Raw genomic sequence first — 12,001 nt, 5'->3', positions numbered from 1 at the left:
CTGCTCCATAGAGTTTTCATGGCTATAATTTTTATAGAAACAGACTGCCAGGCCTTTCTTCCATAGCACAGATGGGTGGGTTTGAACCAGCAACCTCTAGGTTAGTAGTAGAGCGCAAACTGCTGGCGCCACCCAGAGACCTTGTGGGAAAGAAAGAGATGTTCATTTTTCAGTAACTAGTTAATAGCGAACACCCAGAAGAAGAAAATACATGTATTACATATGGAGGGATGGGAGGGATGGGAGGGATGGGAGGAAGGGAGGGAGGGAGGGAGGGATGGATGGAAATGATGGATGGACGGACGGATGGATGGATGGGTGGGTGGACAGATGGACGGATGGATGGACGGACAGACAGATGAATGGGTAGAAGAAATCATTCTTGGTATACAAAAATGATACCGCTGACTCATTGCCTTAGGGTAAGTGTTTTACATTCTCTTGACTGGTTATTGGTTTGCCACCAATGACAGGGATTTGTGGAACTGCTTGGGTCTACTTAGAGTTTATATGGAAAGTGGTCATCAACCAGGGAGACTAAAGCTAAGTGGCCAGGGACACCACTGACCTTATCAAAGACCATCCACTTAATCCAGCAGCACTCAGCTCTTTTTTCCCCCACTGGTGTAGCACAGTACTGGTGACACTTCCATGGTGGAAGATGCCAAGCATATGCATCTGACTAAACACCACCACCCTCCCCTCCCCACACACACCATTTTCTCCTTGTCAAGAATGCAAATGCAAACATAAAAACAAGAATGCTGCTGTTACAAGAGCAATCCTGGCACCACTCTACATTATTAAAAAGTAATCACTTACCAGCTTTGAAACAAACTATTTTCCTAACAAATCTCAACAGCAAGGTGAGGCAACCCTGTGCTGTAGCAGACCGTACCTACAATTCCCATTTGCTGAGAAACCCCAAGGAGCCATGGACATGGAGTGCTGGGCCTGCAGCCCCAGGGCCCCTGCCCCATAGGTCTGGCTGGCACTGCAGCAGCCAGCTGTGCAGAAGACTGACCAGGCACCCAGACCAAACTTACCAAAACAGATTTATGGTTTGCCTGGAGCCTGGCGATGGCATCTTCATTCAACTTGAGTTTCCGCTCCAGGTCCAACTGGGTGCACCGAAGCTCAGCCTGGAAAGAGGAATGAATGTTTAGGAGGAAGCAGCCCAGTGCACCAGAAGTTCCCCAAAGGCAACAAACAGCACTGTCCACCAGAGGTCTTGGCCCTTCTTCCATAAAAAAGAAAACCTGACCTCTGGAGCTGCTCTCAGGAGCCAGCCTCAAGCTAAACACAGGTGCAAAGTTTCCACTGGGTGCCAGCACCCTCCTGGGGCTGAACTCAGCAAGTATTGGCTACAGGGTGCTGGTCATCATTTTAAGCACTTTATGTGGATTGCCTCATAGCATCCATACAACAACGATATTAGGTAAATAGAGCTACTGTCTCCATCTCATAGATGATAAAATTGAGACACTCATCCAAGGCCACGTCGTTAGTCAATGAATTTGAACCCCAAAGAGTAATCAGGTGCTGTTGAGTGGATTCCTACTCATGGTGACCCGGCGTGTGTCAGAGTAGAACTGTGCTCCACAGGGTTTTCAATGGATGATTTTTCAGAAGTAATCGCCAGGCTTTTCTTCTGAGGTGCCGCAGGATAGACTCAAACCTCCAAGTTTTCAGTCAACAGCTGGGTGTGTTTACCGTTTGCACCACCCAGGGACTCCAGTCTGACCCTGAAGCCCACAAATCAGAAGATTGTGGCAGAAGATTCTAGAGCCCAACAGCCAGGTTAGAATCCCGGTTATTCTATTTAGCAGCTGAGACTTTGAACAAGTTTACTTAACATCTCTAAACTTCCATTTCTTCCCCTGTGAAATAGAGATAAATAAAGTACCTACTTCACAGGGCTGTTGTGAGAATTGAGTGAGATTATATGTGTTAAGTAAGAACTTGGTATAACGCCTGGCACACTGTAAAGGCTCCAGAAATGTCAGTGCTTGTCTTTGTTACTATTATCACTGCTAAGGCCTCCGTGACTGCGTTCATGAGGTGCTCTGTGATCAATCTCTGGCGGTGGGAACACAGAGCACCCCACCAGCCTAGCCAAGTACCTGTCTGAGTGCCCGGGCTGCCTACTGTGACCCCCCGACCAAGGCTGCAACTCGCTAAGCACTTTCTGCTGCCAAAATGTGTGCCAGGGCGCAAACTTAATCTTTTCCAAACTTCAAAGGCCCTGTCACTTTCCTGCTTTCATCCACAAGAGCATGGGACAGCAAAAAAAAAACAAAAAGATCAGCTTAAACTGTTTTTAACAGCTAATGTCTGCATTAGAAGCTGTGAGTCATTATGCTCTAATGAAATTCAGACGGCATAAATTAAATGTCTCTCCCTTCTCCCACTGAAGCCTGGGGGAATCCCAGGTCCCCTGGGGAGGAAAGTGGCTGGCAGGGGACTTGCCTCACAAAGACACACTTCAAAAGGCAGGTAAGGCTGACTCAGCTCTGGGTCACTGATCACAGGCAGCAGAGGGAGCCTCAGTGAGCACCCAGCCCTCAAAGTGATATCTGAGACCTAAGACCTGAGGCCCGGGAGTGGGGTGGGGGAGAGGGAGGGCTGGCCTGTTTGAGGCAGTGGTGGGGAACCATGGGCTGTGTGTCTAAAGGTAACGGAAGACACAACAGAACACATCGCAGCAATGGCTCCTGTAGGACGGCTCCTAAACAGCATGGATATAGAATGTGTTTTAAAGCTGTCTTTTTTACCCCATCAAGATCCAAAGCCGTGGGGAGACACCCAGAGACACCCAGTGATGAGGCTTCTCTCTCCTGTCTCCAGAACTGCCATAAAAGGAGAAAAGCACCTCTAAGGACCTAATGGGGTACCCTCTGAGTGAGTCACCCCAAGGAAAGGCACTCCCAATTACGACAAAAGGTGGGGCCACTGTGAGAGACAAGTATCTCCAGTTATTCCTGTTCCCGGAAAAGGATGGGGTGCCTCAGGCTCCGGCTTGAGGTTTCCCAAGTTGTTTGCCGCATACACATCTCAGGTCAGTGTTGGGCCTGCACAAAAGCAGGACAGTGGTGCCTATGGGCACAGACAGATAGATTAGGTAGATTAGATCGATAGATGATGGATGGATGGATGGATGGATGGACGGACGGACAGACGGACGGACGGACGGATGATAGAGAGATAGGTAGATAGATAGAATAGGTAGATAGATAGAATAGGTAGATAGATAGATAGATAGATAGATAGATAGATAGATAGATAGATAGATAGATAGATAGATAGATAGATAGATAGATAGATAGATAGATAGATAGATAGATAGATAGATAGATAGATAGATAGATAGATAGATAGATAGATAGATAGATAGATAGATAGATAGATAGATAGATAGATAGATAGATAGATAGATAGATAGATAGATAGATAGATAGATAGATAGATAGATAGAATAGGTAGATAGATAGATAGGTAGATAGGTAGGTAGGTAGGTAGGTAGGTAGGTAGGTAGGTAGGTAGGTAGGTAGGTAGGTAGGTAGGTAGGTAGATAGATAGATAGATAGATAGATAGATAGATAGATAGATAGATAGATAGATAGATAGATAGATAGATAGATAGATAGATAGATAGATAGATAGATAGATAGATGATAGATAGATGATAGATAGATAGATAGATAGATAGATAGATAGATAGATAGATAGATAGATAGATAGATAGATAGATAGATAGATAGATAGATAGATAGATAGATAGATAGATAGATAGATAGATAGATAGATAGATAGATAGATGAGAGAGAGAGAGAGACAGGCAGACAGAGGCAGACAGGCAGGCAGGCAGGCAGTTACATAGATAGACAGCTGCTGTGGCATCAACTCCAACCCATAGCAACCTTACATACAACAGAACGAAATGCTGCCTGGTGCCTGTCTTCCTCACAACCACCGGCATGTCTGAGTCGGTGGTTTCGGCTGTTGTGCCAATCCATCTCACCGAAGGTCTCCCTCACCCTTTCTGGCCTTCTAATTCACCAAACACAATGTCCTCCTCCAGCAATTGACTCCTCCTGATGACAGGTCCAAAGCAAGTGAGTCGGACAGTGTTTTGTTGTGACCCAGAGAGCTTCCACTGACTGATTTTCAGAAGCAGATCACCAGGCCTTTCTTCCTAATCTGTCTTAGTCTGGAAGATCCGCTGAAACCTGTCCACCATAGGTGACCCTTCTAGTATATGAAATACCGGTGACATATAGCACACAAACCACCGTAGTACGACAAAACTAAGAAACAGGTGGGTGGTGGCCATATAGGTATAAAACAGCCACATATCAAAGGGTATGGGGAGTCCTGCCTACTCCAACCAGGTAATAACTAACATTGTGCAAAAGATGCCATTTTGGGGTCAAAAGGCCCGCCACTTGCTGGCTATCCAACCTGAGGCAAATCATTTCGTGTCTCCTCCAGTGCTGGGCCACATGAATATGTTAATAGAATTGTTCCTTATTCTATCTACAGGACAAAAGCTGTACCCAGAGCTTGGTGGCCAGGAGTTGGGTTAGAAGTGCAAATAAAAACAGGAGAGGGAGGTAGCAGAGAGAAGAAAATTCCACACAGTATCAGCTCCTTTGTATTTTCAACCAAGCAGTATTAGCCTTTGTGGAGAGTTTGCATTCAGTAGGTGGGACCCTGGATGCTGACTTCATTCCTCAGTTGGGTTGGTCAGAACATATGACATGCCAGTCCAGTCAAATAAGACACAACCCCTGACGTTGACAGACTTCACAGCCTGGTAGAATATTTAAGAAAAAAAAAAAAGTTAAATAATGCTGACTCCAAGCCATTCTTTAGAATTTCTAGAAGAAATTATTTTCCTGAGTAGCTTCAAATTATCTACCTTCTGGCTTCCTGGGCTGTAAACAATGCAGGTTAACTGTTCCACAAGTAGGCACAAATACTTTTTGCTCTCAGACAGTTGGACTCTTACTCTACATACAGATTGTTCTAGGTCACATTCAGCCGAGAACTTCCTGGAACCAATGCTGATGCTGGGTGTTGTGTCCTGGCACTTGTGGATTTCCAAGATCTAAGAAAGTGCCCAGCTCAGGTCTTCCTTCCTCCAAGGACCCACCCGGCCTTTTCACCACCTGGACCTCTCCCTCCTCTGAACAGGCAGCAGCCGTGTTATTCAGCTCTCCGTGGAGCCTGATTAGAGTCCAAGCTCTCTGAGGGCAGACAGTATAGCCTAGCACTTATCCCAAGGTAGAACTCAATAATGTCTGATAAGCTTGAAGATCAGAGAAGAACTACAGGCATTTTATGGGTCAGAACAAAAAGAAAAATTGGGTCACAGAAAAATTCCCAATCTTACAACACACACACACACACACACACACACACACAAGGTCTCATTTTTAGGGAAGCCAGCCTGAGATTCCAAGAAAGGGAGAGGACCTAGCAGCCTCCAGGCAAGAGCAGCTGCTCTTAAAAGGGACGGGGCCTCAGGAAGCTGGCCTGAGACAGAGGGAAGTGCGGAGTTCTCCATTAGGAAGAGCTGGGTTCTAGAAGCTAGAACAAATAATTGATCAAACACCCATCTTTCAAAACCTAAAAAAGATTTTTTGCCCATTGGCATACCTAGGAACCCTGGGAGCTTCAGAAAGGGCTCGCTTGGTTAACTGAGAAATCAATAGCTTTGTGGACCCTAAGCAGGACCTCACTAAGCAGGACCTCACTTGCTTTGTGCCCTCATAGCTTTCCCTCATAGCTGCCATCTGCTGCTTCCTGTGCACACCATGGAGTTTCTGGGCGGTGCAAAGGGCTAATGCACTCTGCTGCTAACCGGAAGATTGGAGGTTCGATTCCACTCAGAGGTGCCTTGGAAGAAAGGCCAGGTGGTCTACTTCCAAAATATCAGCCAGCAAAAACCCTTTGGAGGAAGCCAGCACAACTTGTCCAAGGCAAGGTCATGGAAGTTCCATACACACAGCCAAACTCCCTGAGGGACCAAATTACTGGGTTGAGGGCTGTGGGGACCGTGGTCTCAGGGAACATCTAGCTCAATTGGCATAACAGAGTTTATAAAGAAAATGTGCTACATTCTACTTTGGTGAGTAGCGTCTGGGGTCTTAAAAGCCTGTGAGCAGCCATCTAAGGTATTCCATCGGTCTCACTCCATCTGAAGCAAGAGAGAATGAAGAACACCAAAGACACAAGTGAAAGATTAGTCCAAACAATTAATGATCTACAAGTGCTACAGCCTCCATCAGACTGAGTCCAGCACAACTAGCTGGTGCCTGGGTACCGCCACTGACTGCTCTGACAAGGGTCACAATACAGGGTCCCAGACAGAGCTGGAGAAAAATGTAGAACAAAATTCTACCTCACAAAAAAAAAAAAAAAAAAAAGGCAAGACTTACTGGCCTGACAAAGACTGGAGAAACCCCAGGAGTATGGCCCCCGGACAGCCTTTTAGCTCAGTAATGAAGCCACTCCTGAGGTTCCACCCTTCAGCCAAAGATTAGACAGGCCCATAATACAAAACTAAACTAAAAGTGCACACCAGCCCAGGGGCAAAGATGAGAAGGCAGGAGGGGACAGGAAAGCTGGTAATAGGGAACCCAAGGTCAAGAATGGGAGAGTGTTGACATGTCATGGGTCGGCAACAAATGTCACAAAACAACATGTACTAATTGTTTAACAGGAAGCTAGTTTGTTCTGTAAACCTTCACCTAAAGTACAACAAAATTTTTTTTTCTTAATGCTTTGGAGCTCATTTCTACTCTGACATACATGGAATCGCCATGAGTTGGAATCGATTTTATGGCAACTGGTATGTCCAACATGCCTGCCTGAGTAATTAGCCTTTGATACACTCCAGTGTGACCTTCAGCAAGTAACTCCAGCTAGCACAGGCTGGCTGAAGGGAGTCCTAGTTATGTGTGATAATATTTTCAAAATAATCCTGGTGGAGGTTGCAGTCCCATCATCTATGTCTTCTGAGCTGGATTCTCGGGCTCCTTGCAAGAAACCTTTTGTTCCCTGTTCACCTTATATCTGTGAGGTTAGGGACTGGCGGTGCTGTGGCGAGAATAAGGACCAGGCAATGTTTCCCTTTTGAGGTAAAAAAAAAAAACCTCTGGAGGCCACTTAAGGGTTAATTTACCGGTCTGAGCCCCACCTGGGGCCACCAAGTCTCAAGCAGCAAGAGCCCCACTTTGGGCACCAGAATTTGTTGCCACAAATCAAATCATGGATTCGAGCCTCCTGCTGCAAAGCCAATACTGAGACAGAAGGAGGTAAGCAGTTAGAGGGCTTTATTGAACACTGGTGTACAAGAGACAGAGGGGGTTAAATTTCTCCCAAATTCTGTCTAATTCTAAAGAACTAATGGGAGGGTTTTTAAGCGAGTAGCCCACAGATGGTCTTATACATCACAAAACCACCACAAGAAACTCTTTATTAAACTAAAGACATGCATGTTAGACATCCGGACTCTAATCTGTATGTTTGTAACAGGCTGGAAAAAAACTTACGTAAGAATCTCTTGGCTAGTGGAACTGTTCTGCCAAGTCCACTCTGACTAAGGAGCAAGAAAGAAAGCTGTCTATCAATAGAGTCAGGCAGCCTTTCTAGCTGCCCCCTTGCAGGCTGAAGGCCATTTCTCAAGAGCATGAAGAAGAAAAGAAAGACCAAGGCCACAGGAGCTGAGAGAGCTCCGCACCCCTTGGGAAGAGACCGATGCAGCTGGTGTAATAAAAAAAATGGTTTTAGAGATTACTTAGAGCATCGTTATGGCGTTAGTTATGTCAAGTTCTCAATCACCCATTGTGAATAGTAGAAAACATGTAAGGTATTAGGGTGCTTGTTATGTTTAAGAGTAGAACAGGCTGCTCGGCCATATCTTGAACAGAACCTGTGCCATTTTCCAAAGACTAATCACAGCTTATACAGCTATATTAAAACAAACTAGAAAATATATTCCCTCTACTTGAATATTAAAACACTAGAGAAAATGTATTTCTCTACTTGACTTCTGGCTCCTAAGCTTTGGAGGAACCACCTAGAGTGTAGCTACACTTACAGAGTAAATTGCTCTCTGAGCTGAAAACAAGGACTCAGGTTAAAAGGACACGAGCTCTCTTACGCCAACCAGGAAGCAGAGGGTCGTGAGTCACGGGCGTCACCAAAAATCTAGGGTAAATGGCTATAGCACTGACCCTGTAGCCATGATTGCTTTTCAACACTAGAAAGCTGCCCTTAGGGCCCCTTACCCAATTGTCACGATTTGACCTTACACAGTTCTCCTATAAGTTGTCTGAAATTTGGGATTCTGGGCGGGATCTGCACAACTATTTCCTATTCAGAGTGATGATTACCTAAAGTCTCTGTAATACGCCGGGTATCCTACGTCTAAAATTCTTATTTTATATATGCTGGTTTTTTTTTTTTTTTTTTTTTTTTGGTACAGGCATAGGACATTTCTGAAAGGAAGCCAAAGAAATTATAGGCAGTGTTTGCCTCTGAGGAGGGAGATGTGAGAATCTGGGACGGGAAGGAGACCCATTTCATGGTACAATCTATTGCAACGTTGGGTGGAGATTGTCTTTTAACATGTACCTGTTTTGTTCCTCCAGCTGTAAATTCAGATATTACACCCAAGAAGAAAAGCAGGACACTTTGTCTTAACATTTCCAGTATACGTGTGGCAGGTTTTTAGTGCCAAAAAAGAGAAGTTGGTTACAACACTGTGATTTGGGGGTTCTCTGGTAGGATGGCTTTCCATAAGCTTCCATTCCTTACTCCATGACTTAGTTGATGGTATGACCTTCCACAAATGTGGCAGAGATAATGATTTCCCACCTCATAGAGTTCTGTTAGGATTCCATGAGAAATCCACAGAAAGCATTTAGCACATCATAAAATCAAACGAAGCCTGCTGCCATCAAGCCAATTCTGATTCAGGGAAATCCCACGTGTGTCAGAGTAGAACTGCTCCATAGGGTCTTTTTGGCTGTAATTTTTACAGAAGCAGATTGCCAGGCCTTTCTTCCATGTCACCATTGGGTAGGTTCAAACCACCAACCTTTCAGTTAGCAGCCAAGGGCAAACCATTCACACCACTCAAAGACTTTTAAAGCATCATAATGCTCCATAAATACTATTTTCCTCAATTTTCTGGAGACTTTTCCTTTGATCTCTCTGTTGATAGGTACCCTCCTAATGGTTATAGATGTAGGGAAATGAAGGGCAGTGGCCTCCTGACAGGACATTCGCAGGCCCTAGAGAAGCTGGAAACAGTTGGCAAGGGGCTTCACAAGCCGAAAATGGTGACTCACTGGCATCTGGAATACGGAGCTTTCCAGGACGGCTCCCACTAACACTGGATACACTACATATCTAAGGATGAACGTGGAGGAGAGGCACTGGAGAGCAAACCCTTCAAAAGAATCTTCCTTCTCAGAGACCCCTTTCTTTTGCTGCCCAGGAATCTTGCAACAAGAAGTTGGGGTCGATCTGCTGGCAGAGGTCAGCACAAATAGGGAGCTGAGTGAGTATGAACATAAGGAATGTGGGACAGGAGTCAACTTCACTTGCCCACTGGAAAAAAAGTGCTCATGGGAAGTCAAGTATGAGAAACAAAGCACTTCCCTGGGGAAACATAAAAAGTGCTCAAGAGAAACAAACATATATGGCAGCTAAAGCAAACTTGCGAGAACTCCTCCAGGCTCTCAGCTTTAGGGCAAAGAAAACCCAGCTGTTCTAGAAGCAGGTCCATTATCTGATGGAAATAAAAATACAGTCTGGAAGCAAGGTGTTTCTCCACCCCTCCCAGGGCCGCTGGCGAGGAACATCTATGCTTCCCTAAATTAAGCCCTGTTTGACATTATACCTGGATGTACGTTTCAAATTCAACGTTATCTTAGCACTTTTCGAGCTCGAGTTTCACACTAGTATCTCTAGAGTGGCACTTTATACCGGTCACTTGTTTGGCTAAATAAAGGGAAAAAGAGAAACTGGGGGAAGGCTGAATTCTTTAATCTTGAATTTCTGCCAAAGTCCGCATTTTATGAATTGTGGATGGAAACACCATGCAGATGCTGTCTGAGCCTCGGACACCCGCACAGACGTCACCTAAAGCTATGTCAGAACAGACGAAAACTAGCAACATAAGGAGAAAGACACAGGTAGAGGTATCAGAGACAGCAACGGAGACGGGGACAGAGTGACCTACATGAGACAGGTTCCAGAGCCAAGGGCAACAGATATTTACTCTGGACTGATAACCAGGTGCTAAGACTAAAGTCCTTTTTTAAGTGAGCTGAGCACAGAAGTGAAGTGGGGAGACCCCAAAGCTGCCACAGTGGCCCCGGCTGCTTCCTGGGAACCCTGTCTCCCCCACCCTCCTCTCCTGGTAGACCAAGAGCTCACCTCCTTGTCCCTGCGGGCTGCATCCAGGGAGACAGCAGCGTGGCCCCTGTGCTCATTCTGGCTGCACTCCTCGCAGATGCACTGCTGGTCGGGGCAGCAGAAGGCGGCCAGCGAGCGGTGGTGGGCCGAGCAGGTGCGCAGGTCCCTGTCCGGCACTGGCTCAGCCAGCTGGTGGCTGTGCAGCTTGCTGTTCTCCTGGTGGGGCCGCAGGTGTTCCTCACAGTAATTCACCATGCACGTCAGGCAGGACTTCACTGCCCTCACCCTGCTGGCCCCCAGGCAGAAGTCACACAAGATTTCTTCCTCACCCTCTCCCTTGCACTTGCACTCTCCGACAGCGACTGCTGGCTCTGCAGAACTGCTGTCCTGCCCCTCAATCTGCCCCTCAGGCTCCCCCAGGCTCCCCCAGTCCTCTTCTATCGGGCTGGCTGCCCCAGAGTCTGGGCTGAGAGGTGCCAGGGTGTGGGCAGTGATCCCGGGCAGTGGCCCTGGAGCCATCAGATCAAGCTCAGCCATCCGGAGGCTCTGCCGCTGCCTCAGCTGTCCTTCCTCTGCCCCTTCCTCCCAGGAACTATGCAGCCCAAGTCAGACAGGAGAACCACGCCTAGATGACTGCAGCTGTCTCCTCCCTCCCAGAGGAAGCTCAGTTACTCATTATACTGCCCCAGGCTTGGGCCAGTGCCCAGCTGCAGTAACAACAGGCAGCTAGAAGACTGGGCTCTAGGAGAGGCCAGCTCTGGATGACTCCTCATGAGCTTCGGCCCCTCCTAGAGTCCAGCCCTAAAACTTCTATTCTTTTGTGAGTCATTCCTATCCCACAGGCTCTGCTAAGGACCATGTGTTTCTGTGGTGGCTCTGGAATGAACTGGAGATCCCTGAGCTCTTTCATAAGCCTGTGTTGCTTTATCGGGTTTGACAAGCTAAACGTTTTGTTTTTATTTTTTAAAGGGATCCAAAATGTAAAGACCTCAGGCATGGGGCAACCATTCAGCCCCTCCCACTCACAGAATTGCCATGAGGCCACTAGGAAAAGGACACACTTTTCTGACACTTGATCTTATCCACGTCACCTTCCTACACATTCCAGGAGACAGGCTTCGGAAGGGTATTCAGTGGGGGACTGTAGGTGGGGGAAGCCCTGTCTTCGTCTACACATCTCTTCCAGGCCACCCATCTTGCTCTGCAGTTCCCAGAGTGCTGTGTGCTGAGAAACAGCCCCGCTACCCACTTAATAAAGTCTTCCTGGACGCGGCCAGGGTATGCGACGTGAAGCATATAGCTCCTTAGAAGAAAGGAGCTCCTACGCGTGGCCAAATGGGCTGCACAGAGCGCTCAGGATTTGCCAGATGGGAACCAGAGAACCCAGGGTTATTCCAGGGTACCTGGACCCCCGACTTGTGCATCCTAGAGCTTTCTCCCAGGATTTCTTCTTTCTTCAGATACAGGTTTGGCCTCAAATGGATTTGGAAAGCTAACGGAACGGATGGGGACAGGGTAGGAAACAAGGGATCCAGCTAGCCCTAGAGATCAGGGGTTGGGGTAATTC

The 12,001-nt window shown here is 46.8% G+C and overlaps 1 protein-coding gene across 1 annotated transcript in view; it reads right to left on the bottom strand.

Annotated features, from left to right (window-relative positions):
- Positions 1-11,657, bottom strand: part of TRIM16 (tripartite motif containing 16) — a 38,655-nt gene extending 26,998 nt beyond the window's left edge. Inside the window, exons 1-2 of the mRNA XM_049861551.1 lie at positions 10,456-11,657; positions 1,047-1,142 (exon numbers count right to left, since the gene is read on the bottom strand). Of these exons, the coding sequence (XP_049717508.1) occupies positions 1,047-1,142; positions 10,456-10,971 (612 nt within the window). The 5' untranslated portion in view covers positions 10,972-11,657. The remainder of the gene's footprint in view (positions 1-1,046; positions 1,143-10,455) is intronic.
- Positions 11,658-12,001: the final 344 nt, after the last annotated feature.

Source organism: Elephas maximus, chromosome 19, assembly GCF_024166365.1.
Source record: "Elephas maximus indicus isolate mEleMax1 chromosome 19, mEleMax1 primary haplotype, whole genome shotgun sequence".
In the NCBI taxonomy this organism is placed as follows: Eukaryota; Metazoa; Chordata; class Mammalia; order Proboscidea; family Elephantidae; genus Elephas; species Elephas maximus.
The sequence above is the reverse complement of the archived record's forward strand: the minus strand, read 5'-3'. Positions and strand labels throughout refer to the sequence as shown.